At 34.3% G+C, this 25,526-nt stretch overlaps 1 protein-coding gene and 1 long non-coding RNA gene across 7 annotated transcripts in view; one reads left to right on the top strand and one right to left on the bottom strand.

The window, feature by feature from the left end:
• Positions 1-25,526, bottom strand: part of LOC115945088 (uncharacterized) — a 60,627-nt gene that overhangs the window by 13,135 nt on the left and 21,966 nt on the right. The window contains exon 4 of one of the 3 annotated variants that reach the window (XR_014138656.1): positions 3,669-4,868. The exons of 1 other annotated variant lie outside the window; for it this stretch is intronic. This is a non-coding gene — a long non-coding RNA (uncharacterized LOC115945088). Of the gene's footprint in view, positions 1-3,668; positions 4,872-25,526 lie in introns of those variants that run through there. One more of the 3 variants, XR_014138655.1, reaches the window with a different exon arrangement.
• ZNF654 (zinc finger protein 654) overlaps positions 1-25,526 on the top strand; it is an 85,170-nt gene that overhangs the window by 42,251 nt on the left and 17,393 nt on the right. For 2 of the 4 annotated variants that reach the window (XM_081798452.1, XM_081798458.1), the window contains exons 3-6: positions 6,092-6,173; positions 20,123-20,258; positions 22,868-23,070; positions 23,723-23,862. In XM_081798452.1, the coding sequence (XP_081654578.1) occupies positions 6,092-6,173; positions 20,123-20,258; positions 22,868-23,070; positions 23,723-23,862 (561 nt within the window). Of the gene's footprint in view, positions 1-6,091; positions 6,174-20,122; positions 20,294-22,867; positions 23,071-23,722; positions 23,863-25,526 lie in introns of those variants that run through there. The other 2 variants (XM_081798465.1, XM_031042072.2) reach the window with 2 other exon arrangements.

Raw genomic sequence — 25,526 nt, 5'->3', positions numbered from 1 at the left:
ATGGTTTTTCTAGATATTCAGCTTTCTAGATAATCAACTCTCCTACCTCCACAAAAACTTGCAAGTACTTTTATTTGTATGTAAATTTTAAATTACCTTCCTCCAGTCTAAGTACACTGGAACAATAATCCTAAAATTTCTCCTTCCAACTTAAATGCTATTTATGTCATGTGTTTTTGCTGTATTTTAAAGCCCAGATGAGATTATTTCTTCATGAAGGGTGTCAAAATTTGTAGCCTATATATTCACTAATTTGCATCTTAGATCCTTCTTGCTAATTTAATTTCCTATCTATTTGAAAACAGTTTCTATTTTTCTGTGGTTGTTTATACATTTTTTTTTTTGTATTTGATGTTTTATAGTTTACTGTGATTAGCTAGGTTTAGACTTATTTTTATTAATCCTTAATGGGGTTTCCTGGGCTTCCTAGATCTGAGGGTTGGTATTTTTCATCAATTATGAAAAAGTCTTACCTTGTTTTTGTCTTTACCTCATCTCTCTCTCTCTCTCTCTTTTTTTTTTGTGCAAGTATAATTAGACATCTTAGACATGTACACTCCATTCCCTGTATCTCCAGTTCTTGCTTGTGTTTTCTGTTTGTCTTTCTCTGTTGTATTCTATATTAGTAAGTGGATTTCTTGCATTTGGATAGTTAATAAGCATCATACTTCAGTGGAATTTTCCTATGGTGGATAAATACACAAATTCACATTCTTGTATTTCAGGGTGAAAATTACCTATATGCTACAGAGACCCAAAAAAGAATAGTACTTCTCGTTGTAACTACCAAACAATCTACTATGTGTGTCTTATTTTAAGGAAGTCTGATACTTTATTACCATTTGTAATAGATGAGAAAATATAGTCTGACTTCCAAGAATCCTGATGGCAGTGTGTAGTTTGTTTCATAAATAGGGACTGTACCAGTACTCTACTTATTTAAACTTGCATAACTCACAGCAATATACTGATTGATGCAAGTCAAGTAAGTATGATTATATATGGTATAATTTTTTAAATTCAAAGGCATGCTATTTATCATGTATATGTCCCACTATAAATAATTTGTTTTTATAGAAGTCATTTTAAGTAATTCTATTTTGAATAAATATTTCAATTTATGTAAATGAACTTTAGTTAACTCTTAACTTGGACTAAGGTTAATCATAAATTGATTAGTATATCGACTGGTAATATTAAATATTGTATTAAATATACATTATACAAACATTAAACATTATATTAAACATATTCAAAATTAAAAACTGATATAAACATACACTAATAAATTTTTAGAAACCCTTTGATGAATTTAGTCAGATATCTTAAAAAGCTTCATAATGTAAGTGACGAAAAATTGATGTCTTATGTTTCAACAAAATTGACAGTACACAGCAAAGAACAAATCTATGAAGATCTGTGTTTCCTCTTAGATTATTGAAGGAGGAACTTTGATGGCAATGTTAATAATAAAATTAACAGTACTTTTATTATTAGCAAGCATCAGTAGCACAACCAGGGATTGATTGTTCTAAGTGCTTTACAAAAGGTAGTTATTATTTCTGTTTTATAAACAAATAAACTGAGGCATAGAGCTATTAAGTGACTTGCCCAGGGTTACATATCAAGAAAGTGGTGGAGCTGAGATTGAAACCCAAACACTGTGGCTGTAGACCATGGGTGAGTAAAGGGCCAGACAGTAAATATTTCAGGCTTAGCTCTTAAGGTTTCTGTTACCACTACTCAGTTCTGTCATTGTAGTGTGCAAGCAGCCATAGCCAATATGTAAATGGATGGGTATGGTTGTTTTCTTATAATACCTCATTTACTGACAGGATATTTGAATTTCAGATCATTTTTACCTGTCACGAAAAGTTATTCCAGGTTTTTCTTCTCTTCTTCTTCTTCTTCTTTTAACAGTTTAAATATGGCTAACTATTCTTATCATGCATTATTCAACAGGCTATCATTGGGTCAGATTTAGCCTGTGGATAGTAGTCTGCCAGCCCTGCTCTAGATTGCTACATATATTTTGGGGGTCCTACTTTGTTCTAGTCTGGACTCACCCTCCATCATAGAGTTTTCTTCCATGAGGGCTAGGTAACTTGATCTCTAAACATTTAGTTGATCCTTCATACCAGTCAATAGGAAATACAACAGGTTTGGAGCCTGAAGTTTCTACTTCTATATATAATCTAGATTTTTCCCCTAGTGATTTCACTACCACATAAATACTTGTTTACTTCCCTGAAACCCTAAAAGAGAGCTAGCTAGATTTGTTTTTATTTACTCTTTTGTTTTTATTTACTCTTACTTTGCATGTAGTTTTAACATTTTAATGTCATTATCATGGAGTTGGGCCTTGTTATTGAGGTAGCCGATAGTGGGGCCTGCACAGATCTCTATCTTTTGTTATGTTGGCTCCCCTTTCATTTTCACATAATTCAGACATTATATAATTCTGCACATTTTGTTGGATTTTGTACAAGGTCACATGCGTCTGCATACTCAGATCTAAATATACTCCATAGCACATTTTATTTCTACTAAAAACCTTTGCTATCTCTCTCCGTCTTTTATTTTTTTTTATTTTATTTTATTTTTTTTTAATTTATTTGCGAGAGAGAGAATGAGAGACAGAGAGCACGAGAGGGAGGAGGGTCAGAGGGAGAAGCAGACTCCCTGCTGAGCAGGGAGCCTGATGTGGGACTCGATCCCGGGACTCCAGGATCATGACCTGAGCCGAAGGCAGTCGCTTAACCAACTGAGCCACCCAGGCGCCCCTCTCTCCCTCTTTTAATACAGTTAATTGCCCTACCAGTCAATACTATCTACTCAACATAATGATGCAATCCCTTTCCCTTCTACTTAGTGCAAACTTAATGCCGCTGTTTCAACAGGTTATAATATATACGTAAAGTACAATACTATGATAGTACAGAATCAGCTACATATTTGGAGAGAAGGAAGGGAATTTTAGACCAGATTCCTATGTAAAATTGTGTAAATAGGTCTTGAGGAAGCAAAATAGATCCAAAGACCATAAGAGCATATGAGTTAAGGAAATGGGGAGAAGCTGTGATTGGAGAGCATGAAATTTCTGATAAAAGTTATGTGTGTAAATATAGTTTTGAATCAGACATAAAAGTTTTTATATCAAGATAAGGAATTTGTATTTCCTGCTGTAGATTAATGATCTCAAATATCTACATAGAATGGGAAGGGAATGTTAGTAAAAAAATCAGTTAAGCAGCTAGTATGTTGGAGAGGTGGACGGAAACTGGCAAATTGGAAAGGAGGTTCATGTTCTGTCTAAAGGTAGTAGCTGCTCAGCTTATTTTGTCATAGAGAGATGCAAACCCTGTGTTATAGGGGTTCCTGTTTCATAGGAGCTCAGAGAAATCTAGATTTAGTCTGAAGTAGCAAAGTTTTTAAGTATTAGCAACTAAAATATTTTTTAAAAATATTTTATCCGGGCGCCTGAGTGGCTCAGTCAGTTAAGCGACTGCCTTCGGCTCAGGTCATGATCCTGGAGTCCCGGGATCGAGTACCGCATCGGGCTCCCTGCTCGGCGAGCAGCCTGCTTCTCCCTCTGACCCTCCCCCCTCTCATGTACTCTCTCTCATTCTCGCTCTCTCAAATAAATAAATAAAATCTTTAAAAAAAAAAATGTCAAAAATATTTTATCCATACAAAATAAGTGTGTCCTCTGAATGTCTTTGCTTTTAGATGGTACAATCCAAACAGCAGTTTGTAAAGTCTGTTAAGTAGTCAAATCATTCTGTGTTTTAGGATGATAACAATGGCGGCAGCTATATTAAACATGTACTTATGAGTGAGTGAGTGTGGAATAGCATAGGAAAGGTCTATTAGAAATTTAAAGATGATGTAGATGTGAATTAATGGTATAGGGATAGAGAAGATTCCAGGGGTACATTGATGGGGCTTTTTTCATATTCATCAATAGTAAAATAAATAATTGCAAAAGGGTTAATAATGACAATTCTTTACATTTCTGGCCCCCAAATTCTGTTTTACTTACGTGGAGTCGACTGCTTTTACCAGTTTGTTGCATATCCCTCTAGATACTTTGACAATATGCATTGGTATTCATGTGCCCTCTATCCCCTCCCTCCCTTCACACAAATGATAATGTAATTAATATATTTCTGCATCTTTTCTTAACAGTATATCTTGGAATTTTCCCCTCTTCTATTCATATAGATTTAAGTGTATTCTCACTAATATTCTCATTAACATTTGTATTATATTTCATTGTATAGGTGTATTGTAATTCATTTTCCCAGCCCCCTGTGGTAGACATTTAGTATGTTTCTATTCTTTTGCTGTTACAAATCATTTGTGGATGCATGTCCCTATATAGTCTTTGAGCTAATGTGTGTATATTTGGCTGATTTAGTTCTATAAGTGGAATTGCTAAGTCAAATGATTATGTGCATATTGTAAATTTTCTGATGACTATTACTGTGTTGCCCTTTAAAAGGGGTAGTACCTCTTACCATACCTCCAACAAGATACCAGAGCTTATTTCTCTACATCAGAGCCATCGTAGAAATATGTCAGCATTTTCATTCTTATCATAAATATGATAGGAAAGGTATTTCATCTTCATAAATTTTTACTTCTTTGAGTAAAGTAGAACATCTTTTCATATTTGAAAAAAAATTCACTTGTGTTTCTTTTCTGTGAGGTAGTCCTCTTCCAGTGTTTTACCAGGTTGTTAACTTTTTCTTCAGGGGTGTCTGGGTGGCTCATTGGGTTGTGTATGACTCTTGATCTTAGCTCAGGTCTTGATCTCAGGGTCATGAGTTCAAGCCCTGCATTGGGCTCCACGCCCAGGGTGGATCCTACTTTAAAAAAAAAAAAAATTGTTTAAGCTTTTTAATTAAGGAAATCAACAAAGATTCTTTATGTATCATTTTCTTTGATTACTTTTATATATTTTGGTCTGTTGACATTTAAAAATTGTTTTTAACTACTTTAAGTAATTAAAGTTTTATAAAATACGTTATGGGGCATGGTTATTTAGAAGTATTTAATTATTGTGTAATACTTGGGTCTTTTATATAATTTTTTTAAAACTACATAGTCTCATAGTTACGTTTGCATTCTAAAAACTTCATTCTTAGAGATTAATTTGGATTAAAGGCAAAAAATGATTAAAAAATACAACTTTGGGTATTCCTAGTTGAGGATCTTGTAGGTGAATTAAAATCTAAAGATTCTGTGGTATTTGTCATTTGCTCTACTTTAGGACTGCTAAGTAATATTAAATAATTTTCATAGTTTTTCATGCTCATGATTAGGAAATAAGTCCTATTTCTTCCTATATGAAATTATGAATTTATAAAGACACATAAAGTATTTAGTTACAATATTTTCCAAAAACAATTATTTAAAAAGGAACCACAGACTTTTGGGCTGTCTGTCATGAGTGGGAAAATCAAGGTAAGCCCAGAGTTTGAGAACCCATGTATCGTTTATTAGATACCTAATTGGTGATACTACTATAACATAAATGTTGGCTGAGAGTTTCACAGTGACTCTCTAATTTTCTTATACTTTTGTGTTAATTTTATCCATCCTTTATATCCATCTGAAGAAAATTAGTTTTTGAATTTTCTAAGGGGCCCATTTTACAAGGGTGAAGCTGGACCCATTTTAAATCATCTTGACACATGTAGCAAAATTTTTGCCACCTGGTATACCACTGCGTTTTTTTGTTTGTTTGCTTGTTTGTTTGGGTTTTTTTTGCATTGTGAACACTGGTAGGCATGAGTAATGTAATTGTTCATTCTACAGTTCTAGAACTTCAGACGAGATCGGGCGCTTCAGGGTGGTATGGCCATAGACTAGAACTTCAGTATATTTCTTTGTATTTTCTTTGAAGACACTTCTATTAAAATTTTACTGAAAACGTAACATGAATCTTAAATGATCAATGTAATGATTCAAATCTGGCCATTTTAAAACTAAATATCTGATATTACATAGCTTTTATCTCTTGAGAATAAATTGGGGCAAAAAAAAATTAAAGAAGCAATGAAAGTTATTCACTTATTCTTTCTAGGAGCTTCTTTGAGTTGCTGCTGTTCTTTGGAAGAGATGAGTTTTATGAAGAGCCCTTAAAGGATATTCTTGGATCATTCCAGGTAAACAGTTTACTCCTTCACATTTTGTCTACATTTAACACATGCCTTATTCTCCTCCTAAAAATGATATATTGATTGTTTATTGCTTTTAGGTTTTTATATTTACTAAGATGGCAATGGTTAGGATCCTATATATTTTACTAGCAGAAAAATAAGGTTCTTAAAATTAACTTTTAGCTATATTACTAAAAGCAGTTCAAATTAACATTCCAGTTCCACATTTGCTAGACCAGAGCTTGCTGCTACCACCCTTGTAGATTCCTAAGCACATCTTGCACATATACTCACACTTTTTATTGCGATAGGCTTTGGTTTCAAAGCCCCATGTAGAACTCAAGAAGGACTCTTCTTGCCTAGCCTAAAAGCAGGCTGTCTGTCCCATGTCACTTTTTCCCCTTGGCTATATCCTGATTTTCTCATTTATTTTCTCAATAGCCTTCCCAAGATAGGAAGCAATTTTTTTTTTTTTTGGCACGTGCTATATGAGAGGAGAAAGTAAATCCAGAAGGGAATGACAAAGATCCAAAGATCTGTAGACGCAAGAGCATTTGATCATTTGATCTTTTTACCATTTGCTTGGGAAGCAGTACCTAGTACTATGGCTCACTAATATGTCCTTGTCATCTCATCATTATTCTCTAGGGTGGAATAAAGGAAGATGTACTTTGAGCTCCCTCTAGGGGTAAAGTGTTCAGACATCTTACATTTATTCCTATTATGTGTTATTAAGAGAGGCTTATGGTCAACCAGGAGTGTTGCTGTCCATCTTAAGGAAGGAGATCAGCATAGTAACAGAAACGTCATGCATTGCTTTCTCTCATCTGGAATTTTTATTTTGTATTTATTGAAAGAGATCTTTTAGACTGAATTAAAATAGATTTTTATGATTTCTCACTCTGGTGCATACATAGACATAGGAAAATTAGAAGCAGACTTAATTGGCTAAGATATATCTAGAGCTTCTTCACATTTAGAATCTGACTCTAGATTTGTTTTTCCACTCAGTCACTGTCTGTTTTTCTATACCATTTTGTCTTCAGTGGCATCAAAAGGTAGCATTTCCTAAAATAGTTGATAAAAGAGCTAAAAGCCATTGGCACTGGGCTTTTAAAAGCTTAAGCTTTTTTTTTTTTTTTTTAAAGATTTTATTTATTTATTTGACAGAGACAGAGATAGCGAGAGCAGGAACACAAGCAGGGGGAGTGGGGGAGGGAGAAACAGGCTTCCTGCTTCCTCCCAGGAAACAGGGAGCCTAATGTGGGACTCGATCCCAGGACCCTGGGATCATGACCTGAGCCGAAAGCAGACGTTTAACGACTGAGCCACCCAGGCGCCCAAAGCTTAAACTGGTTTTATGGTTCTGTTTAACCAGCCAGCTTTTGACTCCTGCTTCAGAGTATTGTTAAATTACATTAATTGCCCTGTGCCCTCCCCATACCATTTGCCTCCCACAAGTTAAAAGAGTGCTCTGCTAGTCTCTTGGATTTTATTCGGAGTCACCAATATACCTTTGTGCAAGTTTTCATGCTGTCTCTTCGAATGTCCATGGATACAGAATGACAACTACATTGTGATCATTACCAGGCTGGCTTGGATTCTAAGATAGCGTTGACTATAAAACATACTCTGATTTTAGAGTTGTAAAAATAGGAAAAAAAATGCATCTTAGAATCAGTAAAACTAGGTATATTATATTAAACATTCTACTTGCTTACATTTTTTTTTAAGTTTATTTATTTATTTATTTATTTATTAGTAATCTCTACACCCTTTGTGGGTCTTGAACTCATGACCCCGAGATCAAGAGTCCTATGCTTTTCCAACTGAACCAGCCAGGTGCCCCATTATGGAGCTTACACTCTAATTAAAATCTATATTCAGAAAACTTTGTAATTTTCCATTACATTTTTCTTTGACACTTGTGTTCTTGGCATTCCATTTTTGAATTTTTACTAGGCAAATATTTATTAAGTCTCCAGTATATGCTAGGCACTAAGCTCTGGCAAAAACAGTAGTAAGCAAAACCAAAAGAACCCTCCTATTGTGGAGTTTAATTCTAGTAAAAAGACAGAAAGACAATAAATCAAATCTTTGTAAATTTAAGAGTATTTTAGAAAGTGACAGATGACTCACAGGAAAATGAAGCAGGCCAAGGAGCTACGGAGTGCTGGCCTGGTGGTATTGGGGAAAGAAATTTCAGTTTTAAATGAGATAGTCAGGAAATGCCTCATGAAGATGTTAACTGAGCACTGATAATGGGAACCGCTGAAGTGTTTGTAGAGTAGATGAGAGACGGTATTTGAATTATGTTTTAAATGTGTGAAATCATAACATCTGTGAAGGGATAAAAATTTTTTTCTTTTTTTTTTTTTTTGAGCAGGGTTTCCATTCAGTTTTCAAAATAATTCCTCAGGGAAGAGTTCTTGGTTTTGTACCCTTTACTATCTTCTGCTCAATTTCTAAAGCCCAACCCTCCTTTTGTTCTCTTTTGTTTTTAAAATCTCTCTGCCACTTCTGCCACTTTTGTTGCTATGGCTTCTTCCTACTTCCAACTTCTTTCTTCCTACTCTGAATTTTCTCAAGCCTCTAACTCCTGCCTCCTAGGAGAGATTTCACCACCTTTCGTCCTCCATTTTCTGAACTGAGCTGCTGCTATTTGGTGTTTTCAGGCCTGTGCCCTTAGGGACCCACAAAGGGCCAACATGTAGTCCATCATGTACACTTCCCTAAACTCTTGCATTTGCTAAGCTTTGTAAATTCCCCAGGCTTTTGACTTATCTTTGATAGTCCAGTGATAATCCCAATGTCACTTTTTGGAATGTTTTTATATTTTCTAATGCAAACCCTGTTTCCCCAAGTGGTTCATTACTATTCATCTTTCATAAAGATTTGTACCAGCTTAAGATCTTGCCCTTTCTCCTCTACCATAAGTAGGACGAAATTAATGTTGCTCATACTTTAATGTACCTGGGAATCTTGTTAAAATGCAGATATTGATTCAGTAGTTCTGGGGTGGGGGCCTGAGAGTCTACATTTCTATCAAGCTCAGAAGTGATGGCTATGGTGCTTGTCCCTGGACCACAATTTGAGTTAACAAGAGATTAACTTTCTTTGCTGGATTTGAGTTAATTATCCCTCCTTTCGGCGTGTGGGCTCTGAAGTCCTCCTACCTGGATTTCTGTTTTCACAGTAAGACCAAAACCTGGCCCTTAAGTTTATTCTTAAGTTACTCTTTTCTTCAATGAATTTCTGATCTCCTAAAATCTGAGCTGCTCAAGTAGAAATTTTAAATCTTGTTATTGACTGTAATTTTTCCTCTACCTTATTCTGAGAGGAAATTTCATTCTTCGAGCCAGATGTTCTATTTGCTGGCTTCTAAAAGCTTGCTTTCTTAATTTTTGTCTTTCGATAATTTTTCTTTACCTCAAAAAAAGATGACTACACATTTCTTACATGATGAGCCTACCTCATTATTATTTTTAATCTGTTCATTGGTAAGCTTTCCATAGGCTTGTGATTGAATTCATACACTGGGTCTCCAAAACCCATTAATGTAATTAAATTTAGATTCCCAATGAAATGATAAAAATAACAAGAGAACAAAATTCCTTATGAATGTTGGAAACTAGGATCAGGATCTAAATCACGCCCTCAGGGATGAATCCATCTCAAGTGATAGGCCAAACAATACTTGATGAACAGAATGTGATTAAATAGGGGAAAGAGAGGGAAGGCCTTCCAAATGCTATCCAGTAATGCTCCCTACCCCTATCAGCTTGTAACGGTGGGGACTGGAAAAAATTCCAGATGGTGGGGCATTAGGTGTATGGCCAATCTCATTCTTGTTGGTGTTTCTTGAAAATGCACCAGGTGTGCCTCCAAGCCCACAGAACAGGAATACTGATATGACTAAGCTATCAGTATTAAAAATGGGATGTATGGCTCTTCATGAACGCATACCTTCCATTGAGAAAATGAGAGTATGACCCAAACTAAATGCAGCCTGCCCCAATACCCAGAGGTTAGAAAGTTTTGAAAAGAGGTGTGGTTGTCTCCCACTGTAGCTTCCTCTTTACTGCCTCATGGGATTGATCTAACAAAGTAAACTTAGAACCTTTTCCCTTCTGTCTTGGTTTAGCTTAAAGGAGTCAGAGAAACTTATTTACCCATTAGTAAAACAGCTCTTTCTAGATATTCTAGGTAAAGATGAATAAAGAGATTAATGCCAGTTACCATCAGTTACATGGTTAAGGTAAGACAGTTAAAAAAAAAAAAAAAGGATCAGTTTTGTTCTTTCTGTGATTGAGTTCAGGGTATCCTCCATGAAATTGGAAGTGAAATTGTAAAGAAGGGACCATCCCAGAGAATGTATGGAGTTAAAATATTGTATAGAGATGAAACTACTAAATTAAAAGTAGGTGATCAATAGCAGATTAGCTCCAGAAAAAAATCAGTGAAGGAAACAGATCTCTAAAAATGTATTTTCAATAGTTACATGCAGCCATATCTCATTGTTACATAGTATTTTCATAGTTAATATGCAGCCATATCTTATTGTAGTCTTCAATTTTCAGGATAAAGGAAAGTTCCTACAGATGCAGGACTCATGTAAAACAGGATTCTCACAAAGGTAAAAATAAAATCAGGCTGGAAGTGAACTTCTCCACTGTAACAAATACCAGAATAAATAAATAATGTCTGTGGAGTTTTTTAAGGGAAAAAAATGTTATTTCATAATATAGCTGCCAAGCCCTATAGTTTATGAGAGAGGGCAACAGAAAGAAATAGTCCAAATACTAGAAAAACAAAGCAACTATAAGTCTTTTATCAGAAAAAAAACCCAGAAGTATGCCAGCTGATTTAGAAATGGTCAAAACAAAGAATTTGCAAATAGAGTTGTTATAGAATTAAAAAATAGGACTGATATGAGGAAACAAGTAAAAATTAGACTGTTATTAATATGGCTATAATGAAAATTCTTTAATGTTAGAAATGATTCTGGGAAAAGAAAATACAGGCCCACACATAATAATATGGAACTAAAATCTCAGATTATGGTATTGATTGGATGGAGGTAAGGAAGATAGGGAAGAATCAGGTATATTTTGGGGGCATTTAAGCTGATGTAACCATATACAGTAGTGCCATTCACTAAGTGAGCAGTGATTATAGGGTGAAGAGCAGTGATTATAGGGGGAAGAACAGGATATAGAAAGAAGATAACTTCCATTCTAGACAGAGTTTTAAATATCTTTGGAACATCCAAGTACTAATGCCCAGGGATGGTTAGATTGATGGGTCTATATTTGTATCTTTCTTGCCTTTTTTTTTTTTTAACCAAGAACATGTATTACTTTTATAAATCAAGAGAAAAATAGATGTTATAAAGCCTCCGCAGCCCCAATTTAGGGGGAAAAAAAAAGACCCTGGAGTAGTCAGCAAAATGCTAATCAATAATCTAAAAGCCTTACTGCTAGAGCTCTGCAGTTGTTTTAGTAAGCCTGCCCTGACCTCAGTGAAAATTCTGTCTTCATCCCTTGGGGTCAATGTATAAGTCACAAAGATCTTTTTTGTTCAGAATAGAAGTAGGTCTTAGTTAAACTACTTTCTTTCCTGAGACTCTACCCTATTTTTCAATCTGCTTGTCCTTCTTTAGATAATTGGGGAAAGCAGATGGGAGAAGATAGGGGATACAACCTCCCAAACAGGAGGAGGCCCAACACTATTTTATTGCGATAGCATCGTAAAAGAAGAGCAGAAAGAATCAAAAGTAAAAGAACCAGCCACAAGAGAGGAATTTAAATTGTTATGCCCATCCTATTTCACTGGGGCAAATGTTGATTTTCCGTAATGGAAGTCAGTGGCATTATAACCCAGCATACCTCCCAGATTTTATTTTTAGCTAATAGATTTAAAAGATTTATTTATTTTATTTGAGAGAGAGAGTGCGTGTGTGAGAGAGAGTGCGCATGGGGGAGAGGAACAGAGGGAGAGGGAGAGAGAGAATCTCAAGCAGACTCCCCGCTGAACACTGAGCGTGGAGCCCAGTGGCGGGGCTCAATCTCACTACTCTGAGATCATGACCTGAGCTAAAATAAAGAGTTGGACACTTAACCGACTGAGCCACCCAGGCACCCCTAATATGAAGAACCTACTTTCTACTAAAACCTTCTGGACTGTGTTCCCTTCCTAGACTACTTGCAGTAAGCTGCCTAAAGACTTAATTTGGTAAAATCCTAATCTTGGTATTCAAACCACCTTTGTAGTACTGGTTAAAATGCTTTTAGAGAATATGATAATACCAACTTAATATAAGAAATTTTGAGGAGCAGTTTCAAAATTTGTGTTCACATATTCTTTTTTTCTCTAATAGAAGTTCTCTCTTGTCTCTGCTTAATTCCATTTTGACTGCATATGATGCCACCCCACTCGCCCCACCACAAGCTTTTCTACTGTTACTGAAACACTAATCCCTCTGTGTTCTGTCTGTGGCTTGATAAGCCTCTCCAGCTATGCTGTTAGAGCTCATGGGCAGAAGCTACTTTCATCCCTGTGTCTCCAGCACTTAGTCGTCTTAGCCCCTAGTATTGGTATGTTTGTCAACACAAATGAAGGATAAATAAGTCCATAGGCATTTCTTTCTTTAAAAAAAAAAAAATCTCTCTTAGAGATGTATAATCATTGCTGAACTCTAAAAAACAAGAAACAGTGAGGTACATTTTCTGAAATTTACTTCAAGGACCACTCGTTACTACTGTACAGTGAGATGGGGGACAGATCAACAAATGCATTCAGGGGATGAAACCACTGAATATTTATTTGTGGATTCTACTTTGGCAGCGTGTAGAAAAAAGAGAAATTGAAGTCTGCTTAATTGTGAAAAAGGTATAAGGGAAGAGATTTCACTATCTATGAAAGAAACATGCTCAACAAGTATGCCACATATTTAGCATTGGGAATGAAAAAGACTGATGTTAAAATTAAAATTTCAGATTCTGAAATCATTTTATAAAAATTGTATTCCTTAGATAAATCTTAGGTTGAAATGGATAAAGCTTTGATATTTTTTCACTGTCATTTATATGTCTGAACTTATTACTCCTATTAATAATTCTTGTATATTACCACCTCAGGAATGTTTTCACTTTCTCTGTTACTTTTTTTAAAAATCTGAGAAGGAAATATTTTACCTCAACTGTTGAAGTTCTGTAATCACTTTGAAGAGATTTAAGAGCCAGAGTTATTTCAAGCATAATATAATTAATAAACTTGAGACAGTTAAGCTCAAGGGACCAAGACGAGCCTCCAAAAGATAAGGCTGTCAGCATCAATAAGTTGTGTATCTCAGGAAAGGCCAGTATACCCTGACACATGGAACGGCAGTCATCTCAAAAGCAGGTACTAAACATTGTGCATTGATAGTTATTCATACCACAGTATCCAACTATATACAAAGATCTTATATTCTGAGCATCTTACAATTTTGTGTTGTCAGGAGCAGGCATGGAAGTGCCTTCAAAATCAATGGTAAGATTAATACTTTGCAAATAGCTCTGAAAGCGCATCAGGGTCATTGAGGCATTCGTTGATCACTGAAAGATGATTCTATAGTGTCCTAATAACTAGAATTATGAACATATTAGTGCTTGAAGTAGTTTATGTTTTCCCAGATAATATACTAGATCATAGAAAATTTAGCTGTAAAGCACTGTAAAGGTCATTAAATCCAGTCTAACTTTAATACATGATGAAACCGAGGACATGGAAATTCATTCATTCGTCCATTCAATAATATTTATTGGAGATTAACTTGCCCAATTTGTAGCATTGCCAGTACTGTGACCTGTTGTCTTGACTAACTCTATTGCTCTTTCCGCTGAATCAGATTTTATATTTATTTCTTTGTATGGGAACCTGTATTCAAGTAAATCTAGCACACACCTTAATTCTGCGTCAGGGTCTGTCTTATAGGTTAGAATCATAACAATAGCACTTCTCTGTTGGCCATGTTATTTCCTTACCAATTTAAAAATGTTACTGGTAGGGTTGTGCTTTCATTAGCATGGCGGTCACCGATTCTGAAATTTGGTTATGCTCTCAGTTGAAGGTTTTGCTGTACTTATGATTGACTTCCCCTTCAGATAAAACTCCAATTGCTAATTTAAGTAACATTTACATTTACTACTTAAGATTATTAAAATGTATAAAAATATAGTCATGTTTATTGAACAGGGAACAATTGCTTACATTTAAATAGCCATTTTTTTCTAAAGTCCCCAAATGAGGCATCTTAAATAGTTCACTAAGTACATGATACTAGTTATTTTTAAAAATCAAATTTATGTAATTAATAGGCATTCATGGATTTTTATAATTTTGAGATAATTGTTTAATCCAATAATCCCTTATTTTATAGATCAGAAAATTAAGCTCCGATGGAGTTGAGGTTTATAGAAGTAGGACAAGGGCCTAAGTCTTACCTTCAACCAGTATTACACTTAATCTATTCTATGAATTGATATAATCACGTGTTTGCAGTAATGTAGATGTCAAAACAATAGGTTTAAAGAAATTTTTTTTTTAAGTTTTATTTAAGTAATCTCTAGACCCAAGAGAGGCTTGAACTCATGACCCTGAGATCAAGGGTTACATGCTCTTCCAACTGAGCCAGCCATGGGCCCCTAAAGAAATGTTTTATTTATACTGCTATTAATAAAATGCTTTGTGATCTAACATTTTGAGGCCTTCCAAAGACTTATTGGGGGAGAGAGGAAGAAGAAATTAATGTGGTTATCTAAATGATAGCAGATGAAGGCCTACACTAGAGTGTAAACAGTAGAAATAACAGGAAGAAGCACGTCAAATAATAAAGTTGACGTAATATTGGGATCAGTAGAAGACGGTGAGTTTTATATTTGATTCCAAACCCAGTGTAAAAACAAATAATACCTAAAAACAGGAATCTCCACTTCTGATAGGACAACCATTCAGGTTTTAAAAAAATACATACATATCAATACACGTATATTTGTTATTTATGTACATGTACTAATATATACATTATAAAACATAAAAAAATTTTAAAAAGATAAAAGTAAAATGTTTTAACAGTGTAAGGACTAATGACAGCAGTGTGACTGAGTATGTTTTATTTTGAAAAATTTTAACACTTGGTCATATAGTAATTCATAGTCTGATTTTAGGTTCAGTTTACTTTGATACTTGGTTTTAATAGCTGTCATAGGTGAAAAAGACACCTTTGGTAGATCCAAATGAAAAATCTTCTAAACTGTGATACTCAGTTTTAAATTCCTTCCACCAAATTTAGAGTTGCTGAAATTTGACCACTAAATTTCTATTGTTACTGAAAGCAGTGTTTTCTTGATACTAACCATTTTTAACATATGAATTGAAAACCTATTAAAATGCTGCAGTTGAAAGGTTTTTCAATAAAAAAGTTCTAATTTAATTTTTTTAAGGGCACAGATACAAACATTATAGGTGACATGCTGATTTTTGGCAACAGCAAACATGTAAAAATGCAAACACTTCCAAACATTCATTTTAAATCATTTTCTCCATAAGAACTTTCTTTTGAAAAGCAGTAACCTTTTCACTGTTCTACTGTTTTCTTTATATGGACAAACTCAGAATGCTTATTTTTTAAAAAACATTAGGTAAATATTCCTTAGGAACTTACCACAGAAAAGAACAGCAAATGTGTGATGTTGTCTTTTTTTAAAAGAAAACTATGTAACATCTTTATATTTTACAACTTTTTGAAATGCTTTGCCAAAGATAACCAATGAGAAAGTGTGATAAATAAAAGATATGATCATATCTTATTTCAAAGTATTGTTAAGAAGATTTTACTGTATTTTAAAAGCTCTGTTTCTAGACATTGACCACATTGAAGACCTTTTTAAAATATTTTTAATTTGATTTGCTATAATAGCTTGTTTTATGAATGAATTTGACATGGTATTCTATAATTTTACTGTGGAACCTGCATTTAATTCAAAATAAGACAGACACTGCATAGTGCTTCTGATTACATGGATTTCCATAAAACCCTATTTTAATTAAAAAGTTAATTATTGAGAATTTATCTTCTCTGGTATACCTTTCCTTTCTTGGCTCTGTTTGAAGAAGCTTTTAATTACCTAAGAAGTAAGATGTCAACCCTTAATACAAGGCCTCCTCTTATATGATAAATACCAGAAGAGTAGACTGGTACTCATTTTCAGTACTACAGGAGAAGGAATTAAGTTTATTATGGATTGAGGTAGCTAGTAGAGGTTTCTCAGGGAAAAGTAGGACTATGAAAAGATAGGAAAGGATTTAGAATGGTTTATGGGAAGGTTTAGATAGGTTTATAGGAAGTTGAAGGAGAAAGAGAGTAATAATGAGAAAAGCGTAAGCAAGATAGTACATGATGAATCTAAGAGACATGGAAGAGATGAGGTTGGAGGAAAGGATTCCTGTACAATAGGTGAATGAGTTAGGAAGGTACATCCAGAGGTCCTTAAATACGAAGGTGGGGCATTAAGAATTTTATGCTATTAAAAAAAAAAAATATGGGGCACCTGGGTGGCTCAGTTGTTAAGTGTCTGTCTTTGGCTCAGGTCATGGTCCCAGGGTCCTGGGATCGAGCCCCACATTGGGCTCCCTGCTCGGCGGGAAGCCTGCTTCTTCTCCCTCTCCCACTGCCCCTGCTTGTGTTCCCTCTCTCACTGTGTCTCTCTCTGTCAAATAAATAAATAAAATCTTAAAAAAAAAAAATTTCATTCTATAAGCTGCCAAAGAAGTATATAGAATGGCCAGAAAACTGGTCTGCAGTTTTGCAGACATGTTATAGGTGCCAGTTCTAAAGAGGCAACAGGTTCAGGGAAGAAAATTCTTCTGAACAAAACATTAAGCCCATACCACAATAGATTCTGAAAGAAGAGTGAGGGAAGGAGTTGTGTTTTCTCTCTACCTTTGCCAAAAACACAAGGTTGAATGGAAATTTCTGAGGGAATTATGTTTAGCACAGTGTGGTGGGTATCAACTATAGTAGACAGATGACTTAATAAAAGATTAAGTTAATATATACGTCCAAGTTTTTAATTAAGTAAACATTCTAAAAAATATATAATATGTATATATAGGAAAGATAAGTTGTGAATTCTACAGTGGTTTAAGTGCTTCCTTTTTCACTTTCAAGGCTTTTAAATTGCATATCATCCATAGGAGTGGGGAGCCAAAAGATATTTACAGACAGATTTGTTCTCTTTCATCCCTTGTCTTTTTAAATAGACCAAAATGAAATCTTCATTTCATCTCTATTTCCTGTCCAGAGCTATTTCCCATAAAAGTGGTCTCCAAAATATGGTGCACTTGATTCAAGAAGTGCACATACACAAAAAAACAAAACTCTACCTTATAATCTTTATCTTAGAAAAATGAACTTAAGCTAATTGACTAATTTTTAATAGAAGGGTTGATAGGAGTACAAGTATATAATTTCTAGTATTAGCATTTATGAAAGTACACTCTAAATGTAGAAGGTACAATTAAAAAGTATGCCAAAGTTGACTGTGGGGTGGGGGTTATTAAATATACAGTTTATCAGGGCTTTCCTCTAGAAATTTTGATTTAGTATGTTTGAATTGGTGCCTGGGAATCTGTTTTTTAACAAGACCTCCAAGTATTTCTTACTTTTCAGCCATATTTAGGAAATTAGCAATAGACCTATTGCACCATATCTTGACTTAGGCCTAAGTCCAGTTACAGGTCCCACAATGCTAATGGCTGTATGATTGGTACCTTACCTACTGTAAGACAGCTAGAAAGATGGGTTGTCCAAGAGCTCAGAAGCAAAGCTAAAGCTCACCAGTGATTCAGGGGCTAGCAACCAGCTCACCTTATCTTTTGTGCTTTTATTGGACCAAAAGCCAGCTTACAGTAGTTGAATTTTAGGGGTAGTGGTATGTGTCTAGAGTAATTTAGAAGTTTGTTTACCTTTAGGTTTGAAATTGATGATTCTTTTAAATCATAATTTGTTACCACAGATTGTTACTATGTTCCATGTGTTTAAAACATATCATGGCTGATCAAAAACTTTATACCTTATTTATATGAATGCTATAACATGCTGACACATGGAAATGTAGAAATTAATTTTATGCTAAGGCATTTGGGTATGCTAAGATAAACTTATTTATCCAAATTGTTAAAAAATACTAGAAGAAATATTAAGTGCTTACTATGTGCCAGGCACTGTACTAAGCACTTTTCAATACTGTATATTTAAACCTCACAACAATCCTGTGAAGTAGGTGTTTTTAGTATCTATTCTGCAGATGAGTTAACTGAAGGAGCACAGAGAGGTTAAGTAACTTGCCCATTACTTATATAGTTTTTGTTTGTTTGCTTGCTTGCTCATTTTAATTTGGGAATACTCTAACTTTTAGAAGATATTATTTTCATGTTATGACTTAATGATCCTTTGACTTCTTTGACTAAATGATTCTTTATCTTAAAACTTGATACTTCTACTGCCTTGTTCTCTTACAAAACAAATAAAACCGCTTTTTATTTAGTTTAAACAAGGAATAAAAAGTGGCATACTGATAACCACTTTTAACATTCAGATGATGAAAGAACATGACATATAAAAGCAAAGTTTTTATTGCCACTTTGAATATGTAGCCTGATGATTTATGTCATAAGTAAGGTTTGTAATAATGTATTGTTTTATACTGAAGCTTTGCTTTGCAACTGTTACTATGTTTTTAATGTCTGAGGGATTTTTTGAGCACAAAAATTTTGGCAGTTGTTTTTAATTGATGTGCAATTTATTCAAATTTTTAAGATTGACAATTTCAATATCTTATTTTTTTCTTAAGGCTGTAAGCTCAGTGTATGCATTTAAAAAAATATATCTAGTCATACTCTTCACTAGGCCTTCAGTTAATCTTTTAAAATTATTGAATTAAATTCATGGAATCATTTTCAAAACAACAACCAAGGTGTATAATGAATTAAAAAAGCATAATCAAACAGTTAAATTTTATAAATCTAAATCGAATAAATATTTTTAAATTCAGCCGGCCAAGTTCTCCTGAATATTAAGATTTGTTTACAAATAACTTGTTACATAATTCATATTACTATCACGAGTCTAATACAGATTCTCTAAAAAACATTTCAAACATTTTTAAAAAAAAAATCCCAGAAAATGCATAGACAAATTATTAGTTAATGCCCAACTTATCAGTACATCTTTATCTTAAAACGAATGCAAAGTTTTCGTATTATAGGTTGGATTCATTCCTTCAGTCTGCCATTTCTTCATCCCAAGACTACAAATCTGCTAACACAATAAAATGCAATAGAATTTCCATCTTCCAGCTTTCCAGCATAACCCAAGAGTATACATTTGGGATCAGAGCAAGGGACCTGTGTCTATCTGCCAACCACAGTCTGTATTGCACAGGGACCCCCTCTACCTCCTTTTTATAGTCAGGCTCTTGCTTGCCATTGTTAACAGAAGTTTTATGAGCCCTCAAATAAATTTAACTCAACATTTAAGTTTTACATTTTTGCAACCTGGTTCTTTTCCTAGAAATGATGCATCCTGTAAGTTTTTCCTTTAGGTTTTGCAACCTGGTTCTTTTCCTAGAAATGATGCATCCCTTAAGTTTTTCCCTTGGGTTACACTTCATCCCTATTATAATTGGATTTTCTAAGTCCAATTATGTAAAAACTCTGTAACCTTTGGCATTAAAGCCTATTTGTGTACTGATGGGGTTTTGACACCCTACTTAGGTTACTGTAGCAACCCTTTCTCTTTTATAATTTAATAGCTGCCTCATTGACCACCAGTCATTTTATTGACAAGGATGATCAAGTTTAGTTTTTAACCCCTTTAAATTCACAAAGCCAAAATGATTTTTCTCTCCTAGGAATGCCAGAATCACCTCCGCAGATATGGAAATGTGAATCTGGAACTGGTGACTCGAATCATTAGAGATGGTGGCCCATGGGAAGATCCAGTGTTGCAAGCTGTTCTTAAAGCCCAGCCAGCATCTCAGGAGATAGGTACTTCAGGAGACTCAAAATCAAAACCAACATTTGTGAGAAGCAAGCGCAATTTCATTTCTAATTAGAGCAGTAATAGTGATTTTTCTTTATCTTCTAATACTGAATAAGAGTAATGTATTTTCACATGAAGTGTGTTTAAATTGTTATACTAACCTGGCCCAAGAATGACTTTTGACACCAGACTAGGTACATTTATTTCCAGTAATTTCCCATTTATTCTAATGGGAATTCAGAGTGTTAACACTTTTACTATCCAGACGTTACTTACAGAGAGTTTGTTTTCGCCACTTGTTATGTTTTAAAAATCTATTTAAGTAGGAACAAACACCCTAAAAAAAAATGCCCTGCTTAAGCACATGGAATCTCCCTTATACAGGAAACTCTGTGAGGGCTGGAACTCTGCCAGTTTTTATCACCACTACTGCATATCCTATACCCAGCCCAGTGCCTAGGACAGAGTAGGTGCTCAGTATAACTATTTGTTAACTGAATGAATGACCACATGATGAATGTGTTAAATGAATGAGTGACTAGTCGAATGAATAAGTAAATTTCAATTCCAAATACTCTGGAGCAGTATTTCCCAAACTTCATCCATTAATAGACGTTCCCCTTAATGCCCTGTGTACTTCTTTGATATTACTTCCTCTTCAACCTAGATCCACAGTGTTTCCTGTGGGCCAAAATTTCCTTTTGAGGCAAAAGGCTCTGTCAATTACTTCTAGTTAATTCTTTTTAAAAATATTTGCCCTATTATTCCTGAGCCCCAGAACATTTTGGATCATTAAACTTAGAATGTAAACTCAGCAGTAGTATAAGCAAAAAAGTATGGAAAACATTTGAAAGCATGGAGAGCCCATGAAGTGCAATTATAAGATGGCCAGAGGGAAAAGACAAGACTTCCTAGCCTTGGAACCATTCAGACCTTGGTCTGGTGAGGATACTTCATACCACATATTATGCTGAGCAGATTAGGATCTTTCCATTTGTCTCAGGTTAAGGGTTGTGGGTGGGCTTTGGTTAGAGCTGAGTGGAGAAGGGGCTGTGCTTCTCCACCTTAAGAGTAAGCCAACCCCAGATACAAATGTGGAGGACTGTGACAGAGATGTGAGAGAAGATGAAGAAATAGAGAAGACCAGGAGAAGTAGTGCAAAGTGATAGGATGAGAAGGCTACGGTATATATCACAGTGGTTTAGTGGTAAACAACCAGGGGATACAAAGGAGACTGGAAATTGATGTGAGGGTTTCAGAAAGGAATAAAAACTGAAGAGGGAGGAAGTTGGAACTGAAGAGAAAGAGTTGGATCATTGAGGAAAAGTATTAAGAGTCCATATAGGGAAGGCAAGGGTGACAAACTGAAGAAAACTATGAGGAGACTGGGGAGTGTGGCCAGAGCAGACAGGAGCGAGACAAAGAGTTTCAAAAGGAGTGAGAACAGAGGAGAAGAAAGTTTGGACTTTTAGGGGAGCTTTGAAGCTTCTCTGACTAGGAGCTAGAACAAATCTGTTGTTGGTTGGTATGAGGGCTGATGGCATCTCTCTCTCTCTCTCTCTTTCTAGTCCTTATGTACATACTCCTTTCATATTCCACTAGCATACCTCACTTTGGGAAAAGCTGCTCTAGAGTCTGATTAATATGGATGACTCTCCTCTAGTTGGTGACTTTTAGGGTAAAGACCAGTCTGAAGTTTATCTTTGTATTAACTATACAAATCACTGTCTGCTTATCGTATACAGTAAACAGAACTGCAAGGCAAATGTTGAAGCCCAAATAAAACATCACTCGTAGGCATTTTAGGAGCTACTGATTAAACATACACAACTAATAAAAACAATTTGGATTTGAAATATGGGTCCCTGTTCGTGTTCTACCACTTACTCCTCTTTGTCCTTGGGCAAGTCATTTGACCTCTCTGAGACTCAGTTTTGTGATCTGTGAAAGAAGTACTATGATACCTGTCATAGGTTGTTGTTAGGTCTAAATAAACTTATGTAGATAAAAGGTATTTATATATTTTTAAATTGTGTAAAAACATGTATTAATTAGTAATTATTCTTAGTGACACATGAGCATATATTAATAAGCAGTCCTATTTGGCACTACGGTCAAGTTAATTTTTTGTTAAAAAGTAATAAAATATATTACGTTTTCATTAATTCAAATTACTTTTCTCTATAATTTAAATCAATGTGGTTTTAATGACAAATTAGGAGTCAGCTTTTTTAATCCTATAGTAATGAAAAGATTGGGCAGTAAAGAAATAAAGTACATAGAAATTCCAGACCCCATGTTGTCTGAAACATTTTACCATATTAGTGAACTGAAAAGAGAATATTTCATTTTATTTTCTTTTTAAATTATTTTTCACTTTTTAGACTGAAAAGAAATCAATAATTCTTGAGCACTGTTTTGGTGTTGCTCTTATTTCCATTTTTCCAATCATATAACTGAGTATTCTTTGCACAAATAAACTCCTACTAAGGAAAATGCTATTTAATAACTACTTAATCTCCTTAGGTGTACCACATGTTTAGTGGTAAAGTTTCAAACAACTTTGAGAATCTTTTCTTAAGAGTAATAAGAGTCTGTTTTCTTTTTAATATAGTGAACAAATATTTAAGTTCTGAAAATCCACTGTTCTTTGAACTGCGTGCCAGATACCTAATTGCTTGTGAACGCATACCTGAAGCAATGGCTCTTATTAAATCTTGTATAAATCACCCAGAAATCAGCAAGGACTTGTACTTCCATCAAGCGCTCTTCACATGTCTGTTTATGTCACCTGTAGAAGATCAGCTGTTCCGGGAGGTATTGTTTAAGATTATGTTTGCCTATTACTATTTTAACCTTACCAAAAATAAAAAAAGTTGCCCATTCTTGTAAAATTCCTTTTACTGTAACACCAGAAGTTTTAAGATTACATTATCTAGATGTGTTCTCATTGGCACCATTCTTTAAGCTCCTGTTCAATTAGACAATCTGATACTAACAAATGATGAAATTAACAAAACATTCATCAATAGCATTATTCATCTTGAGCTTCTTGTGACAGATAAGAGGTTAAATAAAAACTGAGAAGCATTTTAAATAAAAATTTCAATTAATTATTCAGCACTTTTTAAAATACATTTGTATAAAGTATTTTGCCTTTTAAATAAAATACTAAGAAATTAAATGCTCATGTTTTTTTGCTTTTTTTTTAAGATGAAAGAATTAATCTTTTCCTAATAGAACCTATTTATCTACAAGGTGTGGACATTAATGAGATTAAAAGTAGTCATAAAACTGTAGGTTTTATATAGTGAAACTATGGAAATATTTCTGTATAATTCATCATTGTCTTTGTAGAAGAAAACCAGAAATCTAATTTTTTTCCTGAATGTTAACTCTACACATTTAATGGAATTAGCTTTTTAGGTATTTTTAATGATATGGACTGATTTTTCTTTTCCTTTTATAGCATTTATTGAAAACTGATTGTAAGAGTGGAATTGATATCATCTGTAACACTGAAAAAGAAGGCAAGACTATGTTAGCCCTGCAACTCTGTGAATCCTTTCTTATTCCACAGCTCCAGAATGGAGATATGTACTGTATCTGGTAAGTGTTCCCAATACAGAAACTGAAATGATAAGATGGGGAACAGAAGGAGAATTGGTCAGCAGAGTCTGGACTTTGTTTTTCAAAAAGTTATGTGAAAATGTTAAATCGCTTTTTAAAAATTTATTGTGCAAGAAACAACAGTAAGTTGTAAGATGTAAAAAAGTCAATGACCATGTACCAGTAATTGACAGTGTAAATGTTTAAAGTATGTATTATAATGAAACAGTTGTATTTTAAATTAAATGTGGAGTGTTAGTTTTTTAAGACTTTATTTTTTAGAGCCGTTTTAGGTTTACAGCAAGATTGAGAGGGAAGTACAGACATTTCCCATTATATCCCCATCCCCATACATGCATAGCTTCCCCCATTATCAGCAGTACTCAAAAACAAAACAAAAAACATTACTCAACAGAACGGTAATTTTTTTTTTTTTTTTTAAACCAAGGATGAACCTAAGTGGTATATCATAAGCACCCAAAGTCCATAGTTTATCCTAGGGTTCACCATTGGTGTTATATAATCTATATAACATATAATCTATATAACATATATAATCTATATATAATCTATATTGGATAAATGTATAATGAAATACATCCTTGTAATATCATACAGAGTATTTTCACTACCCCAAAAGTCCTCTGTGCTCCACCTATTCATTTCTTATCTCCCTCTCCTCTCCCTCACCTCTGGAACCTACTGACCTTTTTACTATTATCATTGTTTTGCCTTTTCCACAATATTATATAGTTGGAATTATACAATATTGTATATATACAATACTGTATATTGTATATACAGTGTATAGCCTTTTCAGATTGGCTTTTTTCACTTAGTAATATGCATTTAAGGTTCCACCATGTCTTTTTGTAGCTTGATAGCTCATTTCTTTTTAGTGTTGAATAATATTCCATTGTCTGGATGTACCAGTTTATACATTCAACTACTGAAGGACATCTTGGTTGCTTCCAAGTTTTGGCAACTACGAATAACGCTGCTATGAACATCCTTGTGCAGGTTTTTGGGTGGACGTAAGTTTTCAAATCCTTTGGGTAAATACCAAGGAGCACGATTACTGAAATGTATGGTAAGAGTAGGTTTAGTTTTGTAAGAAACTGCCAAACTTGTCTTCCAAAGTGGATGTACCGTTTTTTATTCCCACCAGCAATGTATGAGAGTTCTTGTTGTTCATCCTCACCAGCATTTGCTGTTGTCAGTGTTCATAATTTGGCCATTCTAATAGGTATGTAGTGGTATCCTGTTCTAATTTGCATTTCCCTGATAATGTATGATGTGGAGCATCTTTTCATATGCTTGTTTTTATATCTTCTTTGGTGAGGTGTTGGTTAAGTTTTTTGGCCCATTTTAAATCAGATTATTAGTTTTCTTTTTGAGTTTTGAAAGGTCTTTGTATATTATGTATAGTAGCCCTTTATCAGATGTGTCTTTTACAAATATTTTCTCCCAATCTGTGGTTTGTCTTTTAATTCTCTTGATACTGTTTTTCACAGAGCAGAGTTTTTAATTTTTAAACAAAGTCTAGCTTATCAATTATTTCTTTCATGGATCATGATTATGGTGTTCTAAAAAGACATCACCATATCCAGGATCATCTAGGTGTTCTCCTATGTTATCTTCTAGGAGTTTTATAGTTTTGCATT

The sequence above is a fragment of the Leptonychotes weddellii genome, chromosome 1 (genome assembly GCF_054177405.1).
Source record: "Leptonychotes weddellii isolate Sample4059 chromosome 1, ASM5417740v2, whole genome shotgun sequence".
In the NCBI taxonomy this organism is placed as follows: Eukaryota; Metazoa; Chordata; class Mammalia; order Carnivora; family Phocidae; genus Leptonychotes; species Leptonychotes weddellii.
Note: the sequence above shows the minus strand (reverse complement) of the source record. Positions and strands in the feature narration are given on the sequence as shown.